At 54.8% G+C, this 18,077-nt stretch overlaps 1 protein-coding gene across 1 annotated transcript; it reads right to left on the bottom strand.

Annotated features, from left to right (window-relative positions):
• Positions 1-152: 152 nt before the first annotated feature.
• On the bottom strand, positions 153-17,084 carry LOC308519359 (cytochrome P450 4F3-like; the record flags this gene model as incomplete). Its single annotated transcript, XM_081091324.1, has 15 exons — positions 153-1,365; positions 1,883-1,965; positions 2,195-2,259; positions 2,351-2,484; positions 4,915-5,044; positions 5,223-5,289; positions 6,415-6,685; positions 7,429-7,550; positions 8,518-8,645; positions 8,738-8,791; positions 9,888-10,032; positions 11,932-12,099; positions 14,137-14,335; positions 16,733-16,899; positions 17,064-17,084. 15 exons carry the CDS (start codon positions 17,082-17,084, stop codon positions 1,188-1,190), a joined length of 1,932 nt encoding a protein of 643 aa, XP_080947450.1. The 3' UTR covers positions 153-1,187.
• Between the last annotated feature and the right edge of the window lie 993 nt (positions 17,085-18,077).

Here is an 18,077-nt window from a genome sequence, read left to right on the forward strand (position 1 = left end):
GCTGGGTATATGAAATATCGGGGGGATCACTTTGTAACGTATACGATTGCCTAACCAATAGGCCCTACACCTTGTACACCTAAAATACAAAATAATATCGAATGTTAATTGTAATTAAAAAATAAAATTTTTAAAGAAGAGCCAGGCTTTCTGAGAAGGAAAGTAATAATGGCAACATTTATTGAGCGTTTACTGTTGGCCAAGCACAGATAGTCAACCCTGAGGTACACGCTGCTGCCTCTTTTGCACAGACGAGGAAACCGAGGCACAGAAAAGGGAGTCGCCTTGCCCAGGGCACACAGCAGAGCTGGGACTTAAACCCAAGGAGTCTGGCTCTGGAACCCATGCTCTTGGGGGCAAGTTCTGTTTACAATGGTCTGGCTTTGAGTTTCAAGGTCAAAGGATGGCCCTCCCTCACTCTACCCCAAGGCGGGACTTGGAGGTGAAAGGTCAGGGATGAGGGTTGGGGGCCCTCCAAACCCTTGTGAGAGTGCCTGGGTCACAGTGGGGGCTCAACCAGTATCTGTTGGACAGGCTGCCTGGGCAGCATCAAGGGGTCCAGAAAAGGAAAGAGAGGGGCTCCCCAGAGGCAGGTCAGGGGATCACCTGAGAGACAGCCGGGGAGTGTGGAGGGGGGGTTGGGGGGGCGGGTGCAGGCACAGGGTGGGGCTGCTAACCAGAGCCGGGAGGAGCTGAGTCCTGGAGAGGGTGCCGGGTCTCCTACCCTGGGTTCTGGGCCGGCCAGGGAACTGCTTGGGGAGGCATCCGGGACTCGCAGGACTGAATCTGCCTCTATGGGTTCTCCGTGATTTAGAACCTCAACTGTGCCCCTTATGTCCATCTTGCACCCTGGCCCCCCTCCTGCTCAAACACCGTCCATGGATCCCACCTCCCCACAGGATAAAATCCACACTTGGTCCCTGGGAGAACCCTCCATCCGCTAACAGCGGGGGGCCCCAGGCAGAGGCAGTCAGGGTGTAGGGCTCAGGGACACAATTAACCCCCTTCCACCCCCACCCCACCCCCAGCACTGCCCCGTATGCCCAGCCCCTGGGTCCCCTCAGGCCTCAAACGCCTCCTAGTGGCTCTGGGAGAGGCTGGGGCAGAGGAGACAGCAGTTTTATTGCCGGGAACCTGCAAAGCAGGTGTGTGGGGTCAAGGGTGGGCCCAGCCCGGGAGGCGCAGGGTCACTGCGGGCCGGCGCTCAGCGGCTCCACCCGCAGCCACAGGCCGCCCTCCGCGCGCAGGATGAGCTCGGGCTTCCGGCGCGGCTCCGCCTGGTCGCACAGGACGCGGAAGCGCAGCAGCGTGAGCGCCAGCACCACCCTCATCTCGGCCATGGCGAACGCCTGCCCGATGCAGTTCCTGGGGGCGAGGGGGAGAGGGGCTCAGACGGTGTCCGGGCCCTGGTCCAAGACCCCCATCCACGCCCGCGGAGATGGGGAAGGGGCTGCTGTGCCCGGGATGGGGAAGGGGCTGCTGTGCCCGGGATGGGGAAGGGGCTGCTGTGCCCGGGATGGGGAAGGGGCTGCTGTGCCCGGGATGGGGAAGGGGCTGCTGTGCCCGGGATGGAGAAGGGGCTGCTGTGCCCGGGATGGGGAAGGGGCTGCCATGCCTGGGACCCCGTGCAGGCTGGCAGGTCCCCTGGCTCCAGCAAACTCGGAGCAGCACGCAGGCGGAAGGGGCTCTGAGCACATGGGGTCCCTTCCTTGCACCCACCCAGCGCCCATCACCTCGGGGGCGGGAAGGGAAGGAGAGGCGGCTCTGACCTTCTTCATCCCGCTTCCCGGCCCGCACTGTCCTCTGGGCCCTCAGCCCAGATCCCTGCCCCATCACCCCTTCCCGCCTCCTCCTCCTCCTCCTCGGGTGCCGCTGCCCTCACCTGGGTCCCGCAGAGAAGGGAATGAAAGCCAGAGGTGACCTGTCCTTGCTGTTCTCTGGGTCGAAGCGGAAAGGGTTATAGACCTGAGGGCGAGACCAACACGGGGCTGCTGGGTGGGTTCTCCCGACAGCCCGCCCTGGAGAGGCAGCCGGTGTATGATGGGGGCGGCTGGGGGGCAGTGATGTCTGATTTGCCAGCTCAGAACCCAGATCCCCCCTCCCCCATCTCCCATCCCCCCTCCCCCATCTCCCATCACCCCTCCCCCATTCCCCAAAGCGAGTGGACAAGGATGAGGGAAGGGGGAGGCCGCACCTCAGGGTCTGGCCACACGGCTGGGTTGTGATGGGTCCCAAAAATACTGATGAGGCAGGTGACACCTGTGGGGGGCGGGGTGGGGGCGTCAGGAGGAGGCCCGGCCTGCTGGGCCCTCCTCCTGCCGGGTGGCTCCTCCCCCGTCACGGCCAGCACCTTTGGGGATGACCCGGCCATCGGGGAGCGTGACGTCCTGGGTGCAGCAGCGGGAGATGACGGTGACCGGGGGGTGCAGGCGCAGGCTCTCCTTGATGCACATGGTCAGGAAGGGCAGCTGGGCCAGGTCGTCCCTAAGGACCCACACGGTTACCCACCCACAGCAGCACCAGACACCCCCCCCCCCGCCCCCCAGCTCCATGAGAGCGTCTCTCTGTGAGGAAATCAGTTCCAGGTGGATCGAATAGCTCCAGACTCACTAGGTTGTGCACATTAAATCGGTACAGCTTTTGGTATGTCATTCACGCTTCCAATAAAGTGGTTTAAAATTCAAAGAAGAGAAAACCAGTGTCGCAAAAGTACTAGAGAAAATGTTAGAGGTTTTTCTGAGCAACACAACACAAGAATGCCAACCATAGCAAGGTTTACAAATTTGCATTAAAAAAATATTCTTTAGCCCTGACCAGTTTGACTTAGTGGATAGAGCATCGGCCTGTGGACTCAAGGATCCCACGTTCGATTCTAGTCAATGGCGAGAACCTTGGTTGTGGGCACATCCACAGTAGGGAGTGTGCAGGAGGCAGCTGATCGATGTTTCTCTCATTGATGTTTCTATCTTTCTATCCTTCTCCCTCCCTCTCTGTAAAAAATCAATAAAATATATTTTTAAATATATATTCTTTATGGCAAGAGAGCCAAATCAAAAGGCAAATGAGTAAGAAAGAAAAAAAACACAGAGATCCAATATGTTACTTATCACGGTGCTAGAGAGAGTAGCTAACGCCGTTAGGCAAGGGTGTAAAAGGAGAGCAATGTGACTTGAATGTAGGAGGTAAAGGTGCCATTTTTGGCAGACAGTGATTTCATAATTAGAAAACACAAGAGAATCCACTGGAAAATTATAAATATTGAAGATCCAATAAAGAGCTAAATTCTTTTTCTTTAATCCCCTTCTTTTTGTGTGATGAATTAAATTTGCAATAGCTGATATAGTTAACTGGTTCACAACTGGAAAACTATAAAACACTATTCCTGAAAGGACACACAGGAAATTACTCGTGGAATTTACTCGTAGGGTGAGGATTAAGAAATGTTTATTTATTTTTTAAAATATATTTTTATTGATTTCAGAGAGGGAGAGGGAGAGATAGAAACATGATGAGAGAGAATCATTGATTGGCTGCCTCCTGCACACCCCCTACTGGGGATCGAGCCTGCAACCGGGCATGTGCCCTTGACCGGAATCGAACCTGGGACCCTTCAGTCCTCAGGCTGATGCTCTATCCACTGAGCCAAACCAGCTAGAGTAGAAGTTTGTTTTTATTATAAACTCTTTTGTACTCTTCTCTTTATGTGCATAATTCTGTTTGGAGTCTCGGTTGAAAAAGCATGAACATTTTTCTTCACCTCACAGGACTGCTGTGCTGAGCAAAGGCTTGGAGTAGAGAACATTACCTCCAACATGCCTGTCCAGCCTCAAACCTCCTCCCCACCTCCAGCCCCTGGCCTGGCGAAGGCTCAGAACCTCCTCTCTGGGCCCCAGGCAATGGCTGATCCTCTCCAGTGTCTCCCACACTAGCCATAGAGAGATCTCTCTGGTACCCAGATCTGCCCTGCCCTCCTCCTGCACAAACACTTCCTGTGGTTCCTCATTGTCCTTGGGTAAAAATGGAAGCCATTGACATTGCTTTCAAAGCCTTCCACATCTCTCTCTTCTTGTCTCCCTCCCTCTCTTTCTTCCTCCTTCCTTCTCCTGTCTCTCCCCTTCCTTCCCTCTTCGCCCTCCCTCTCCCTCTGCCCTTCTCCCTGACTCCCCTGCTTTGCCAGGACTGTCTCTTTTTACCTAACTGGGCCAGGTCAGTAGATAACATGCAAACATGTACTGATCAGCATTCAGGGTCACAGCGGACACACTCTTTCCACCCTCAGCCTTGCCCATCTTACTGTCAACTCCTGGCCCTGAGCAGGGACTGTTCCCACACCAGGCTGGGAGGTCCCAGAAGGCAAAGGCTGGCTGGGTCCTTCCTGGGCCTCCAGGATGGAGAAGGGGGCGGGGGAGAATTGGAGATGGCACCGAGGTGGAGATGGGGGGCAGTGTGGCAGTGTTTGTTGAAGAGGGACTGGATGGGGGCAGATTCAGGTGTAACTGGGCAAGAGTTGAGTGGCTTTATGCCTAGGGGTCCCCTGGGAATCTTGGACTAAACAATATGGAAGGAATTAGCAGGCAAGAGATAAGTAAATATTCAGGTCGTAAAGATACTTGAAAAAAAGAAGTGATATCAGAGAGGAAAGGAAGGGAGTGAAGGAGAAGATAACTTACTGAAATGCCCTCACACACTGTCCCTAATTTTCTCAGCAGCCCTCATCTTTCTGTCCCAAAAGGCTATAACCTTTGTCCTGCTATCCAGGCTGGGTACCAGACCCTGCCTCTGGACTCTGCTTCCATTCCCACTAAATGGGAGGACGCAATGACTGAAACAACCAAAAGATCTTCCCTCTTCCCCACTTTGGGGGCAGAGCCAATGGGAGGGGCTCAGGAAGAGGCCAGGAGGACCTGCACTCACCATTCAATCTCTTGAGGCTCACGGTCCCCCAGGAGTTGTTGCACCTCCTGCCGGCAGCGCTCCTGGTATTCTGGGTGCCTTGCGAGGTTGTACAGGACCCAGGAGAGGCCGCTGGCTGTGGTGTCATGGCCTGGGAGGCAGTCAGACAGGCTTGGGTCTCTGGCACCAGAGGTGGGCCGTGCCCTTATGTGAAGGACCTCGGGGAGGACGGGGAGGAGTGGGAGGGATGAGGTGGTCCAGGGCCCCCTGCCAAGTCCCTGGGATAGACAGAACCCTGCCCCCTCTGTACTCCCACACTGGGGCCTCACCCTCAAACATGAAGGTGTCTGCTTCAGCTCGGATGTCCTCATCTGATAATGCCTTCCCATCTTCATCCTGGAGAGAAAGCAAGACTCCCCAAATCACAGCAGTTCTGATGGCCCCTGAGGCAATCTCGGAAGTGCCATTATCCATTCAGAAACCTAAGCGCATGCCCTGGCCAGTTTGGCTCAGTGGATAGAGCATTGGCCTGCGGACTGAAAGGTCCCAGGTTCGATTCCGGTCATGGGCATATACCTTGGTTGCGGGCACATCCCCAGTGGGAGGTGTGTAGGAGGCAGCTGATCGATATTTCTCTCTCATCGATGATTCTAAATCTCTATCCCTCTCCCTTTCTCTCTGTAAAAAATCAATAAAATATATTTTAAAAAAGACCTAAGCCCACTATGCACTCCAGACCTCCCTTTCTCACCAGCACCAAGAGGCCTCGCCCTGCAGGCCTCCTCCTTCGCCTCATTGCCTCCTGGTGATGAGGGCTTTCTGATTTAAAAAAAGATACTGGCAACCTGGTTACAGATGATTGAATTGCCTTGGAAATTAGACAGTGAGCATTGCCCCAGAGCCAGTGGCTTGCATTCTAGGATGGTCAATCCAGAGGCTCTGTCTTCGCTGGAGATGAGGAATGGGTTATAAATCTATACAACCTATAGACTTTGCCTTCTCAGAGAATTTGTTTATGCTCCAAAACCATAATAACCTCCTCCTTCTTCTTCCTCCTCCTCCTCCTCCCCCCAGCTACTGAAGAAAGGGCAGATGTGTCAGCTGTCCCGTGTATGTTCTAAGATTCAAAATGTGCAGGTACCTCTCATGTGATGCAAGCACATGGTAAACATATCATGTAGCCCTCAGGTGAATGTGGGAGTGGGGAACCAGGGCTATAGTTCTAAACTGGCTCCTCTTACTGCCATGAGTAATAGTGTATATATTCATGGTAGACTAACTTATTAAGTTGGAGGTAGAATTAAACATCAGGCCCTTCACAGTTTCAAACTTAGTGATCCCCTACAGGCTACACTGCACACAGTCACCTCTAAAACTCATCCCTGACTATCCCCCCACCCCCTTCCTCAAGCACCCTCCATGGCTCCCCAGTGCCCTCTGCATCAAATCCAAGCTCTTCAATTGGACATTTGAAATCGAGGTCCATTCTTCCTTTGCAATTCAGATGCCACAGAAGCCCACCTTGGTCAGCAGGAGCACATCAATGAAGTCCAAAGTCTTGGTCTTAGCCTTGGCCTTCAGGAAGTCCTCGACACCCTGGTCAGGGAGGGTGCGGCGCCGCTCCTGGATGACGGCGTCTGTGAAGTCATGCACCAGGCGGCAGGCCCGGCGGAAGCGCTGTCCATCCGAGGTGAGGTAGTACAGGAAGTCTATGTATAGGAAGAGCTGATGGTGCCGTTTTGTCACCAGGGCACTGAGCTCCAAGATGGCGGCAATATATTCGCTGGGCTTTCTGCAGGATGAGGGCAGGGAGGGAAGCTACAACTTAGTTCACTTAAAGCCTGAGGTGGTCCTCCCACCAGAAGCCAGGGGCTTCCTCCCATTAGGGAACTGAGAAGCCAGGAACAGATGGCCCTGCAGATACGTGGTGGGGATGATCCAGAAACATGACCCTCCCTGAGCGGCCTCCATGCCCCAGGCACCCAGAGCACAGCTTAGACATCATGCTTCTCTCCCCTCTCTCCTCCCCAGTATCTGCCCTCCCCTTCCCTAGATTTCCACACAGCTCAGACTTCATCCTCTCCTCACTGGCCAATGGGCCCAGCCCCCTCTCCAGTCTCCTTGCATCCAAGTCAACACCATCCCACTGGTCTTCTCTAGAGTGAGATGTCCAAGCTTAGTTTGGGTCACAACACTCAGCTGCTCAAACACCTTCCCTGGCTCCCTGGACGCCTCGGGATAAAGATCATACCCCACTGCGTGGCTTATTAACAGCCCAAAGATCTCACCCCTGCTAAGCCCTCTCACGTCACTTCTCCTCACTGGTTCACACACGCTGCTCATTCCAGCCTCCTGGCCTTTAGCAGACGGTTCTACCTACCTGAAGGGATCACTCTTGCTCATTCCCCTTCCTTGTCCTTCAGTGTCCAGCCCTGACCCACCTCCTCCAGGAAGGCCCTTATGATTGCCCTGGTCAGTACCCACTCCATCTACTCCCTTGGGCCCATGGCTCATGCTCCCAGGGAAGAGACTCACTCCTGGCAGTTGCTGTCAAAACTGAAGACACATTTCTGCAGACTGTCCAGGGTCATGAGGCTGATGTGCTCAAACATGTCCAGACGGGTGCTGCCCCCTGAGGCCAGGCGCTTCCACTTGGCCTGGACAGAGAAGGGCATAGAGCTGAGGCTTCCCCGAGCCCTTCCCCAACCCCAACCACCTGATGGAGTCCCCGGACCCTGCCTCTTGGTCCTCTGCCCCAGGCATCCATCTCAGGGAGGACCAGGCTTGAGTGGGAGTATAAGCTATTCCTCTTAGGACAGGAAGAGCCCTGGCTGGGAGGCAGGAGACCTGGGTCCAAGGTTCACACTCTTCACAATGTGAATTTTCACCAACCACCATTAGGAGTTGGAACCTATTGCAGCGCCATGTAATTCTGTGCTGGCCTTTTGACTTGCGTTGGCCAAAGGACTGTGGTGAGAATGAGGAGGTGTTGATCCTAATCCAGGATCTCAAGAGGGATCTCAGCCTCCTCTCAATCTCTTGGAACCCTGCCTCTGCCATGTGAACAGCCCGAGGTGCCCAGGAAGGAGCGAGAGAGAACCCCATGAAAAGAAGTCTGGTTGTCCCAGCTGAGAGCTTCCTAGGTCAGCATGCAGCCAGTCGAGGCCCAATCTCAGGAGCCCAGAACAGCAGAGCTGCCCCACAACTGATCACAGGTACATGAGTAACCGCAACCACATCCAGAAGACCCCCCTCCAATGGCCTCACAGACTTGCTGCCAATAGTAACCCTTATTGTTTTGAAGTGGTTTGTTACTCAACCACAATTAGTGCGCAATAGTCATCATCACCCTCCATCATGTCTCAGAACCCCAAGGCCTCTGTGGGGGAAGCATAGGAACCAATGCCTCTGAACACCTACTATGTGTCAGGGACCTGGCTGCACTATGTCATCTTCCCACACTACGAAATTATTCCAATTTCACAGCTGAGGAAACTGAGGCTCAGAAAGGGAGAGCCATGGCCCAAATCTACCCAGAAGAGTCAGCATTCCAGTCAAGATGCCGCTGAGCCCACAGTACCCCCGCGGCTCCACTGAGCCCCTCACTGAGTTCAAGAGACTCACGTGCATGATATTCACGCTGTCGTTGAAAATCTTCATGTAGGGCTTCAGGATGTTGAAGTGGAAGGCGGGAGTCAGCAGGCGGCGGTGGTGGCTCCACTTGTCACCGGCACTCAGCAGAAGCCCGTCCCCTAGTAGAGGCAGCCCCGGGGGGTGGGCAAGGCAGGACCTTCTCCTGGTCCCCCAAGGGTGTCCCCACCCTGCTTCTCCCTCAATGACTCACCCAGCCAGGGCTTCAGAGAGCTGTAGAAGACCATGTCCTTGGGGGCCACGGCAGCTGACATGAATGAGGACCATCAGGACCGTGGAGGGGGGAGCAGAGGGACTTTTGATGTCGGGGGTAGGGGGCCTCCCAGCCAGGGATCTGCATTCCCCCTCCAAACCCAGGATAGCAGGTATGGGGCAAGGGCAGAGGAAATGGCAAGGAGTGGGGAGGTGAGGGGGGACCAGGCCAGGCGGCAACACAGAGCAGAGCAAAGGCAGAGCACAAAGACACACCCCTACATGCTTAGACACATCTCAACATGGCACAGCATGCTTTAGCATGCCTTGAGGTGGCTCCTACATGGTCCAACATGCTCTACACACCCGAGCACAGCACCACACTCTACCAAACGCCTTTACATGGACCTCAGACACCCCTTCTTCCCCAGCACTCTCTGATATCTGCTGGGACATCTGACATGGCCCCAACATGTTTTAACTTGTCCCGACATGGCTCAAACATGCATGACACATCCTGGCCCAGTGCAACATATTCTGACATGGAAGCAAAGACAATCTGACATGGCTTCAGTGTGTCCCACAGACAGCCCCAGATAGTATTTACATATGGTCCCACTAATGTCACAGATGTGAGCCAAGTGTGACCCAGGCGGACCCTAGGACCTGCCTTAACAAGACTCACATAAGATCTCAGACATTTCTTAGAGGGACCCTGGGTCTCAGACACCAGACAGATGCAGAACATGGCCCAAACATGATCAGCAGCAAAACCAGACCATCTCAAATGGCACCTCAGACAGGCACCACCAGACAGTCCCCAACATGCCTCAAAGGCACTGGCCAACCTGAGCCCCAGACATGACTGAGGCCAACTCCATTTGAGCCCAGGTATAAACATGTATCAGCTACAACTAGGACACAAGTGGAAACACACATGTGACCAGGGATGGCCATTCAGAAGATGTCACCCAGGCACAGCCCAGGTGTGAGCAGACATGACTAGAGGGGGGGCAGGTGGGGGCCCAAGTGAGACAGAGGCAGTGGCGTCTCCACCACAGCCCCTCCTGTCTGCACCTGGGTCACCTGCCCAGCTGGAGGCAGCACAGAGACCTCAGCGATGAGCAAGCTGTGGTCGGAGGGGTGTCTACCTGGAGCAAAGAGCACAGGTTTGATGTAGGCGGGATGGAAGATGCGAATGACCGCATACGAGGGCCCCACCCACCAGCAGCACACATCCCCATAGGTGCTCGCCAGGCCCTGTTCGTACAGGAGGCCTTCCTCTGAGCTCCGGATCTGGAGAGAAACAAAGAGGACCCAACTCACACTAGAAAGGTGGCCAAGAGAAGAGCCTTATCCAGCGGGTCATCCTCCCCCTGGGCTCCCTCCCCTTACCCTCAATACTCAACAATCAGGGTCTTTTCTCATTTGGATCCCAAGCACCACATTCACCCGACTTCTCTTCTGTCCCCATTTGCCAGATAAGGAAACTGAGGCTCTGAACAGCAAAGTCACTTATCCGTGGTCTCCCAGACAGGAGGTGGGATGCCTGAGACCTGAGCCCAGGCCTGTCTGAATCCAGGACCTGAGTTCTGAACTAGTGAACTTCTTTGAACTCCAAAAACAAGAATAACTCCGAGAACCCTATGCCTGCCGAGACTGGGCAATGAGGGTGGCAGTGACTGGATGAGGAGCTGGGCCACGCCAGGCAGATTAAAGTGAATCCGGCCACTTTTCCCGGAATTGGTGGGAATCAGCTCACTTTTCCACGGGGCTTGAGCTTCTGGGATTCATCTTTACCAGCATGAGAGTGAAGGGGTCACAGAGGAAAACAGAACTCAAAAATGAAGACAGGCCGAAACCGGTTTGGCTCAGTGGATAGAGCGTCGGCCTGTGGACTGAGGGGTCCCGGGTTCGATTTCGGTCGGGGGCATGTGCCTGGGTTGCGGGCATATCCCCGGTGGGAGGTGTGCAGGAGGCGGCTGATCGATGTTTCTCTCTCATCGATGTTTCTAGCTCTCTATCTCTCTCCCTTCCTCTCTGTGAAAAATCAATAAAATATATTAAAAAAAAAATGAAGACAGGTTCCTGAGGACATTCTTTGACACCTGGATCCAGCTGTGCCTGAAGGCAACCTTCGTGGACTGGACAGCCCATGGAGTCCCTTTCTTTGCTTGGACCACACACGGGTGAGTTTCCACCACTCAGAACTGCAAGAGACCTCAGCAGTCGATGAGAACCAGAGTCACCAGAATGTTGGTGTCAGAGCCAAGCTCTCTGTCAAATGCTGCCTTTTCCCCGGCTTGGCCTCATCTCTGGGGGTGAGAAAAGCAGAAAGCAAAGGACAAGGCCCAGGCGGGGCGGGCCCTCCTTGGGGAGACTCCTGGATGAGCTGCAGGATGGGGTAGAAGGAGCCGACCTACCAGAGGGGGACATCACAGAAATAGCAAGCCCTCCTTGCTCTGGGCCTTGAGGGAGGGGAGCAGGGGCAGGTCTGGGCTGCGGGCCTGGGATGCTGGCAACGCCCCCTGCATTACTCTACCCTCTGCTTTAAACACTTTCTCCTCATTGTTCCAGACCCGTTTCCAGCAACTCCTCCTCCAGCAGGCCTCCCAGCCTCCTCCAGGAGAGACCCTGCTTCTCTCTGGGCTGCCACAGCCTGCCTCTGGCCAATTCCAACCACACCAGGTCGGGCATTCCTCCATCCCGATTCGTCTCCTCAAGACTGGGAGCTCCTCCTCCAGACAGAGCCTTGGATCAAAGCCTCTTGGGGCCGCAGTGGTGGGTGCCCAGGACACCAGGTCAGAAGCAGACGGCATGCAGTGGTTCTCAACCTTCTGGCCCTTTAAATACGGTTCCTCATGTTGTGACCCAACCATAACATTATTTTCGTGGCTACTTCATAACTGTAACATTGCTACTGTTATGAATCGTAATGTAAATATCTGATATGAAGGATGGTCTTAGGCGACCCCTGTGAAAGGGTCGTTCGAACGCCAAAGGGGTCGCAACCCACAGGTTGAGAACCGATGCATTAGAGGAAGGTGGTGGTGACATGCATGTTTGAATACATGAAAAAAAAAAAAAAGAGGAAGATGCAAAGAGAGAAGAGGGGAAGAGGGCCAGGTCCTGCAGGGGCCGCACAGAAGCTTGGCAGGGAGGGGCAAGACGCCCCAGATGTGCCAGGGCACCCACCACCACAAGCTCTGTGTGGGTACCTGAGGCGTTGGTGAGAGCCCGGACCATGTCAGGGTGGCACAGAGTGACGAGGGGGTGGATGGGACCCAGCCAGGTCCTAAATCCGTGGGGGTAGGTGGCCACCAGCTGAGTTACGGCCCTCATGCCCTGCTCTGTGGGGGTGACCTGAAAGCAAGGCAGGGTTGTCACCCCCAAAGGAGCCACAGCAGGTCCCCCCGGCAGCCTCTGCAATGGAGAGTGTGTCTGGATTTTGCCTGGATGGAGACAATCTGCTTCCTCCCGCTCCTTCCCCCAAGAACGTGGGTTCCGGAGGCCTCCCCAGGCCACCAGGGTGCCCCCCAGGCACAGGGAGGGGACATGGTCTCTGCCACCAGATTCTGAGGGACAGATATGAACTCTGCTCATCAATCAGGAGGGTGTTTCCCACCTATGAGCCCCTTCTGCTGGCCAGGCTCTGTGCATAGTGTGTCCTGCCTATCTATCATCTATCTATCTATCTATCTATCTATCTATCTATCTATCTATCATCTATCTATCTATCATCTATTTGTCTATCTATCATCTATCTATCTATCTATCTATCTATCTATCTATCTATCTATCATCTATCTATCTATCTATCTATCATCTATCTATCTATCTATCTATCTATCATCTATCTATCTATCATCTATTTGTCTATCTATCATCTATCTATCTATCTATCTATCTATCATCTATCTATCTATCTATCTATCTATCTATCTATCATCTATCTATCTTTAATCTAACATGGTGCATCAAGTCTGTCAGTCTGTGCATCTGCCTATCTACCTATCTAATAGTGGATTCTGCCTGTCTGTCTATCATCTATTATCTACCTACCTATCATAGTTCGTCCTGTCTATCTCTCTCTCTTCAACCTATGGACATGCCCACCAATCACGCTATTTACAAAGGAAGAAACGGGCGACACATCCCCCTAAGGGGAAGGAGGGCAGGTCACCTCCTGGTGAGGCCTCCTCTTCCGTCCCTCAGGATGCCCCATCCAAGCCTGACAAATACCCCCGGTGCCCCAGGCAGGTGAACGTACGTCGCTTTCACCCTAGTGACCTGGCCCCTGATGCCAAGGACCCAGAGGGCAGCATTCGTGATGAGGTTGGTCCATAAGGGAGAGTGACTCAGCTGAGGTCGCACAGCAAGAGGGGCTGGAGGAGAGTAGGTGGCAAGGCCAGCGCCCATGGCTGAGCATCAGAGGGGGAGCTGGGACGGCGGGAACTTCCGTTCCAAGACCCAGAACCTCAGGCAGCCTTCATGCTGAGCTTGGGAATGTCCTCTTGTGAACTCGGCCATAGTGAGCAGAGAAATCACAGGCTGTCCTTCCCCACGCTGTAGTTCTCATTCCAGGCAGGAAAGGAAAGATGTACTCATCCCTCGGCTGGTCCGGGGAAGGGAGGAGCTGGCCTTGACTGAGGGAGGTGATGGCAAATTCACCACTTAGGGACTCAAACATGATTAAGTGCCTGATGTATGCCTGCCCCGGGCCTGTGAGCTGCAGATAGAGTGTCTGCTCCCCAGAGCTACCATGAAGTTGGAGACCCAGATAATAAGCAATTAGACAATTAACTGTATAATTAAAAAGAAGCAGGACCAAGTTGAAGGTCAAAGTCTGGGGTGTGGCAGGAGTTGAAGAAGGCCTCCAAAAAGAGAAATGAGTGGTCAGCTTTAGTCAGGTTGTGCAACAGGCTCCGTGAGACATCTTAGGAGAGAAGAGTGAGGTGAGAGCACAGTATGCCAGGAAGATGAGGGGACGGGGAGCTGTGCCCCTGTGGGTGGGGGTGAGCAGACACACGGAAATGAGCCAGACAGAGAGCAAACCCTGGACAGTGCTCCTGAGATGGCCTGAAGGCTAGCTGTGGACACCGGGAGTCCTAGGGGACCCAGCTCTGTGCAACCCACCCTGGGAGCCCCTCAGAGGCGCACTAATGTGGGGAAGGCAGACGGACTTGCACCCAGAGCAGGCTGGGGAGAGGCCAAGGATGTGGGGAAGGCCTGGATGGCAGGGTGGAGGAATGAGTGAGAAAAGAGGGGTTCCCCTGACCCCCCCCTCACTTCACTTCTGTGCTGTCCTAGACCCTAGCCCAACCCCTAAGCCCCATTGCCAACCCTTTGGGGAGTCCATCCACCCTAACACCCAAGACTCACTTTGCTGCCCACACTCACCAAGCCCAGGTGACCCCAAAACCAGTTCCGCTTTGGGGGCTGTGGGAAACATCGGAGGCGGCGAGAGTTGTCATAGATGGTATAGATCCAGGCCAGGATGCGGGCCAGGAACCAGGAGGCTCCCAGCAGCAGCAGGAGTGGCCACGGGGAGGCTACCAGCGGCCCCAGTCCCAGCCAGGACAGGCTCAGCTGCAGCATCCTGCAGGGCAGGCAGAGGGTGAGCTCCTGGGGCCTAGGACGGGGCGGTAAGGGGCAGCTCAGAGGCAGAGACCAGCTGGCGGAGGGATAGGGTGTGTGGAATAGGGTCAGGGAGGGCCAGGTGGGACAGGACAGGGAGGGCTCAGGGATGGGCGAATGGGGGCTCAGGAGGGTAGGGAAACCCGGGGAAATACAGAGGAAGAGCCAGAGGGAGAGGGAGAGACAGTTACATTACCCACTGCTATCCACCCAACTCCCAGGCCAGCTCCACTTGCTGGAGCCACCCCAGCCTTGAGCAACACCTCTCCCCACCCTGGACCCAGACCCTCAGCTCCCTGACCCCGAGACTGGCACCTTCTGTCTGGAGCAGCTAGTTCCACACAACCTCCTCTCCCCTCCTCCTGGGAAGCCTTTGCCCCTGGTTTCTGACCTCGGGGAGGCCAGGCCGGGAGGGGCTGGGCTAAACCAACCAATCCCCAAACACCTGCTTGCCTCCACCCCAATTGGCACTGGCCCAGAAAGAGGGTGTTGTCACTATAGGCCTAGAAGTAGCTCAGGGTCACACAGTGTGGACACTAGATCCTCAGGACTCAGCACCCCCCGGGGGGTCAAGGGTAGTTTGTGGGGTAGGCAAAGATGACTCTGGGCCCCCAAGTTTACTGCCTCCCCTACCCTCCCAAGACCAGGGTGTGGCAGCTAAAAGCTTGAACTTGACTGTTGAGTTGCCAGGTGAGCCTTGTCCCAAACCTCTGCCACGCTGCTCACTCCAAGCTTGTCATGCGCAGGTTCTCGGCCCAGAGCTTGTCGTGCACAGTTTATTGGCTCAGAGTCATGAAACTCAGAGGCAAAAGCCTCTGCCTCCGGGCGCACAGCCTGACAGGAGTTACAGTCCTGCCTCCAAGCAGCCCGGGGCCTGGACTGAGACCCGCCTGCTGTGAAGAGAAACCAGCAAACAGCCTGGCTGGGAACTTCCCATCAGATTCAGGGCAGGAAGGACCCAGAGGGGAGAGGGCACCAGGAGGCGAGAGGGCAAGTCTGAGGGGTCCTGACAGGGCAGGGCAGCCTGGGGGACGCCGAATGAGTGTAACCCTGCCCCCGCTCTGAATGATGGCTGAGCCGGCCCCTCTGGGATCAGGCTTCCACGCGGGATGGTGACTAGGGCTTGACGGGGAGACAGAGGAGGGCTGCACAGGAAGGAGGGAAGGATCAGGAGCCCCAAAAGACTCGGAGTGACGGGAACGCGCGGACAGCCAGTACTTGTGCTGCTGTGTACCAGTCGCCCACGGACAGTAAACCCACTCTGCCCAGAAGACTGTATGTACAGTGTGCCTACTGTGTGCTGGGCATTCTCCATAAAGCATGCCTACTGTGCGCTGGACACCTCAGAGAGCGTTCCTACTCAGTGCCAGGTACTCTACATAAAGTGTGCCTACTGTGTGTTGAGCATTCTCCATAAAGCATGCCTACTGTGCACTGGACACCTCGAAGAGCGTTCCTACTCAGTGCCAGGTACTCTACATAAAGTGTGCCTACTAAGCGCCAGGAGCTCCAGATAAAGCACACCTATTGCATGCAGGGTACTCCACGTAAAGCATGCCTGCTGTGTGCCAGACATTCTACATAAAAAGTGCCTACTGAGTACTCAACATACTACTATATAAAGCATGCCTACTATGTGCTGCCTACTCATATAAAATGCTCCTTCTGTACATCAGGTACACCACATAAAGTAAACCTATTATGTGTCAATGTCCTGCCTGCAAGGTGAGCCACCCCCCTCCCCTCAGCTGTCTGGGCCAGAGCCCTGGGGGTCAGGCAGAGAGGCCCAGAGCAGGGATGGAAGGCACCGCCGGGATTTGAGAACATAAGCCACTGATTCTGTTTTAAGCCCTTGAGGTATATTGGCCTTTTGTTTTCTCATTTTATGGATGAGGAAACTGAGGCTGAATTCCATTTGAGTGCCTTGCCCACAGTCACACAGCTGGTGGGGCCAGACTGTACGCCAGGCTTTATGTCCGGGGGTGCCCGGATCCAGTAAGCTGCGCCCCTCACGCCTGTAAGTGGGCATTTCATTAGTGCCCGCCAAGGTGGTGGGAATAATGAAAAGAGACTGTGTATGGAAGACACATAGGAAAGAGGAAGGGCTCACAGATGCTAGTCATTGTTATTTCTGTTGTTGTTACTGTACTTGTGCAACCAACAGCCCTGCAATATTACCCTCATGAGCCCATTTTTACAGAAAAGGAACCAGAGACTCAGAGAGGTGAAGAGCTTGCTCCAGCCTTACAGCAGAGGAGGTCAATATGACAGCAAAGCTTGGTACATAATAGGTGCTCATTAAACATCCAGGGAAGAAAGTGAGCTCTGCAACCACGAACTCTAAGACTTGGCTACTCACAGTGTGGCCCTCAGGCCTCCGCCATCCGTATCGCCTGAGAGCTCACAGGTAATGCAGAGGCTAGCGTTCTGGCCCAGCAATACTGCCTGAGAACTGACTCCCCATTGGGGCGTGGTGTACACTCCGAGTTTTAAGACACGTGGCGTGAAGGCCCCCAAGTCTGGGTTCTACAAGGGATACGGGGAAGGAGTGCCTTTACCTCTCTGATTCACAGGGGTTTTTTCAGTTATAAACTAGGGGGAAAATCTACACCCCCTGGGGCTTTCTATGCAACCATCTGCTTATTGAACACCTTTTATGTGCTGGGCACTATTCTAGGCACAAGGGATACAGCAGTGAGCATGGCAGACATCGTCCCCGGTGTCAAGGGGCTCACATCTCATGGAGAGATGGGCGATGATCAAACAGATGATCAGGACATATCAGACAGGGGTCAGCGATGTGCCTGGAGGAGGGGTTCCACCTCAGGCCGGGGGTCAGGGCGAGCAGAGACCTGAATGAAGAGGGAGGGCCTCCAGGGGCAGGCCTAGAATGGGACACCCGGGCTCCACATAAAGGCAATTGGTTCCTGTCCCTTTGACACTGGGGCTGAGAGCACTAACCTAGGAAACCACGCAATGGGCCCTCAGAAAGGCCAAGGAGGGCCGCAGAATCTGGGCCCCAATTGAAGCTGTAAGTGGGTGTTGAACTTTCAGGAGCCATGACCAAGAACTCAAACCCCAGCAGGCTCCGCAGCCGTCATGAGGGCAGCGTCTATAGGTGTGGGGCTCCCTCGATTCCTGGATCGGGTGATAGAGGGGGAAAGGATGCCTCAGGTGGGACTTTACTCTGAGCCTGACGAGGCTGGAGCATCCCCAGTGGTGAAGGTCTCAGCTTCCAAATAACACAAGCCTCCTGGCTTCTGAAATGTCCCTCGGCCCCTGTGGAGGCAGGGGAGCCACACAGGGAAAGGGGGAGACAGGTCCGTCCCCCAGAGCCAGACCGTGGGCAGTGTGTGTCCGATCAGCGGGGGCAGGCCTCGCGTGAGTGACCAGCTTCAGGCAGCCAGTCTCCCCTCTGTGCCTCAATCTTCATATCTGCCAAATGGGCCTGGCGAACCCTCAGCATCGCAAGCGTTCCATCAGGCCCAGGCAGGGAGAGCAGTGATATATGAAAAAGTGATATATGAAAGCCCTAGCCAGTTTGGCTCAGAGGACAGAGTGTCAGCCATGGCCTGAAGGGTCCCAGGTTCCATTCCAATTAAGGGCTCGCGAACCTCAGTTACCTCAGTTGCAGGCTCGATCCCTGGCCCTGGGTGCCTGTGCAGGAAGCAACCAATCAATGTGTTTTTCTCACATCGATGTCT

This window comes from Myotis nattereri (genome assembly GCF_964212035.1).
Source record: "Myotis nattereri genome assembly, chromosome: 5".
Lineage (NCBI taxonomy): Eukaryota > Metazoa > Chordata > Mammalia > Chiroptera > Vespertilionidae > Myotis > Myotis nattereri.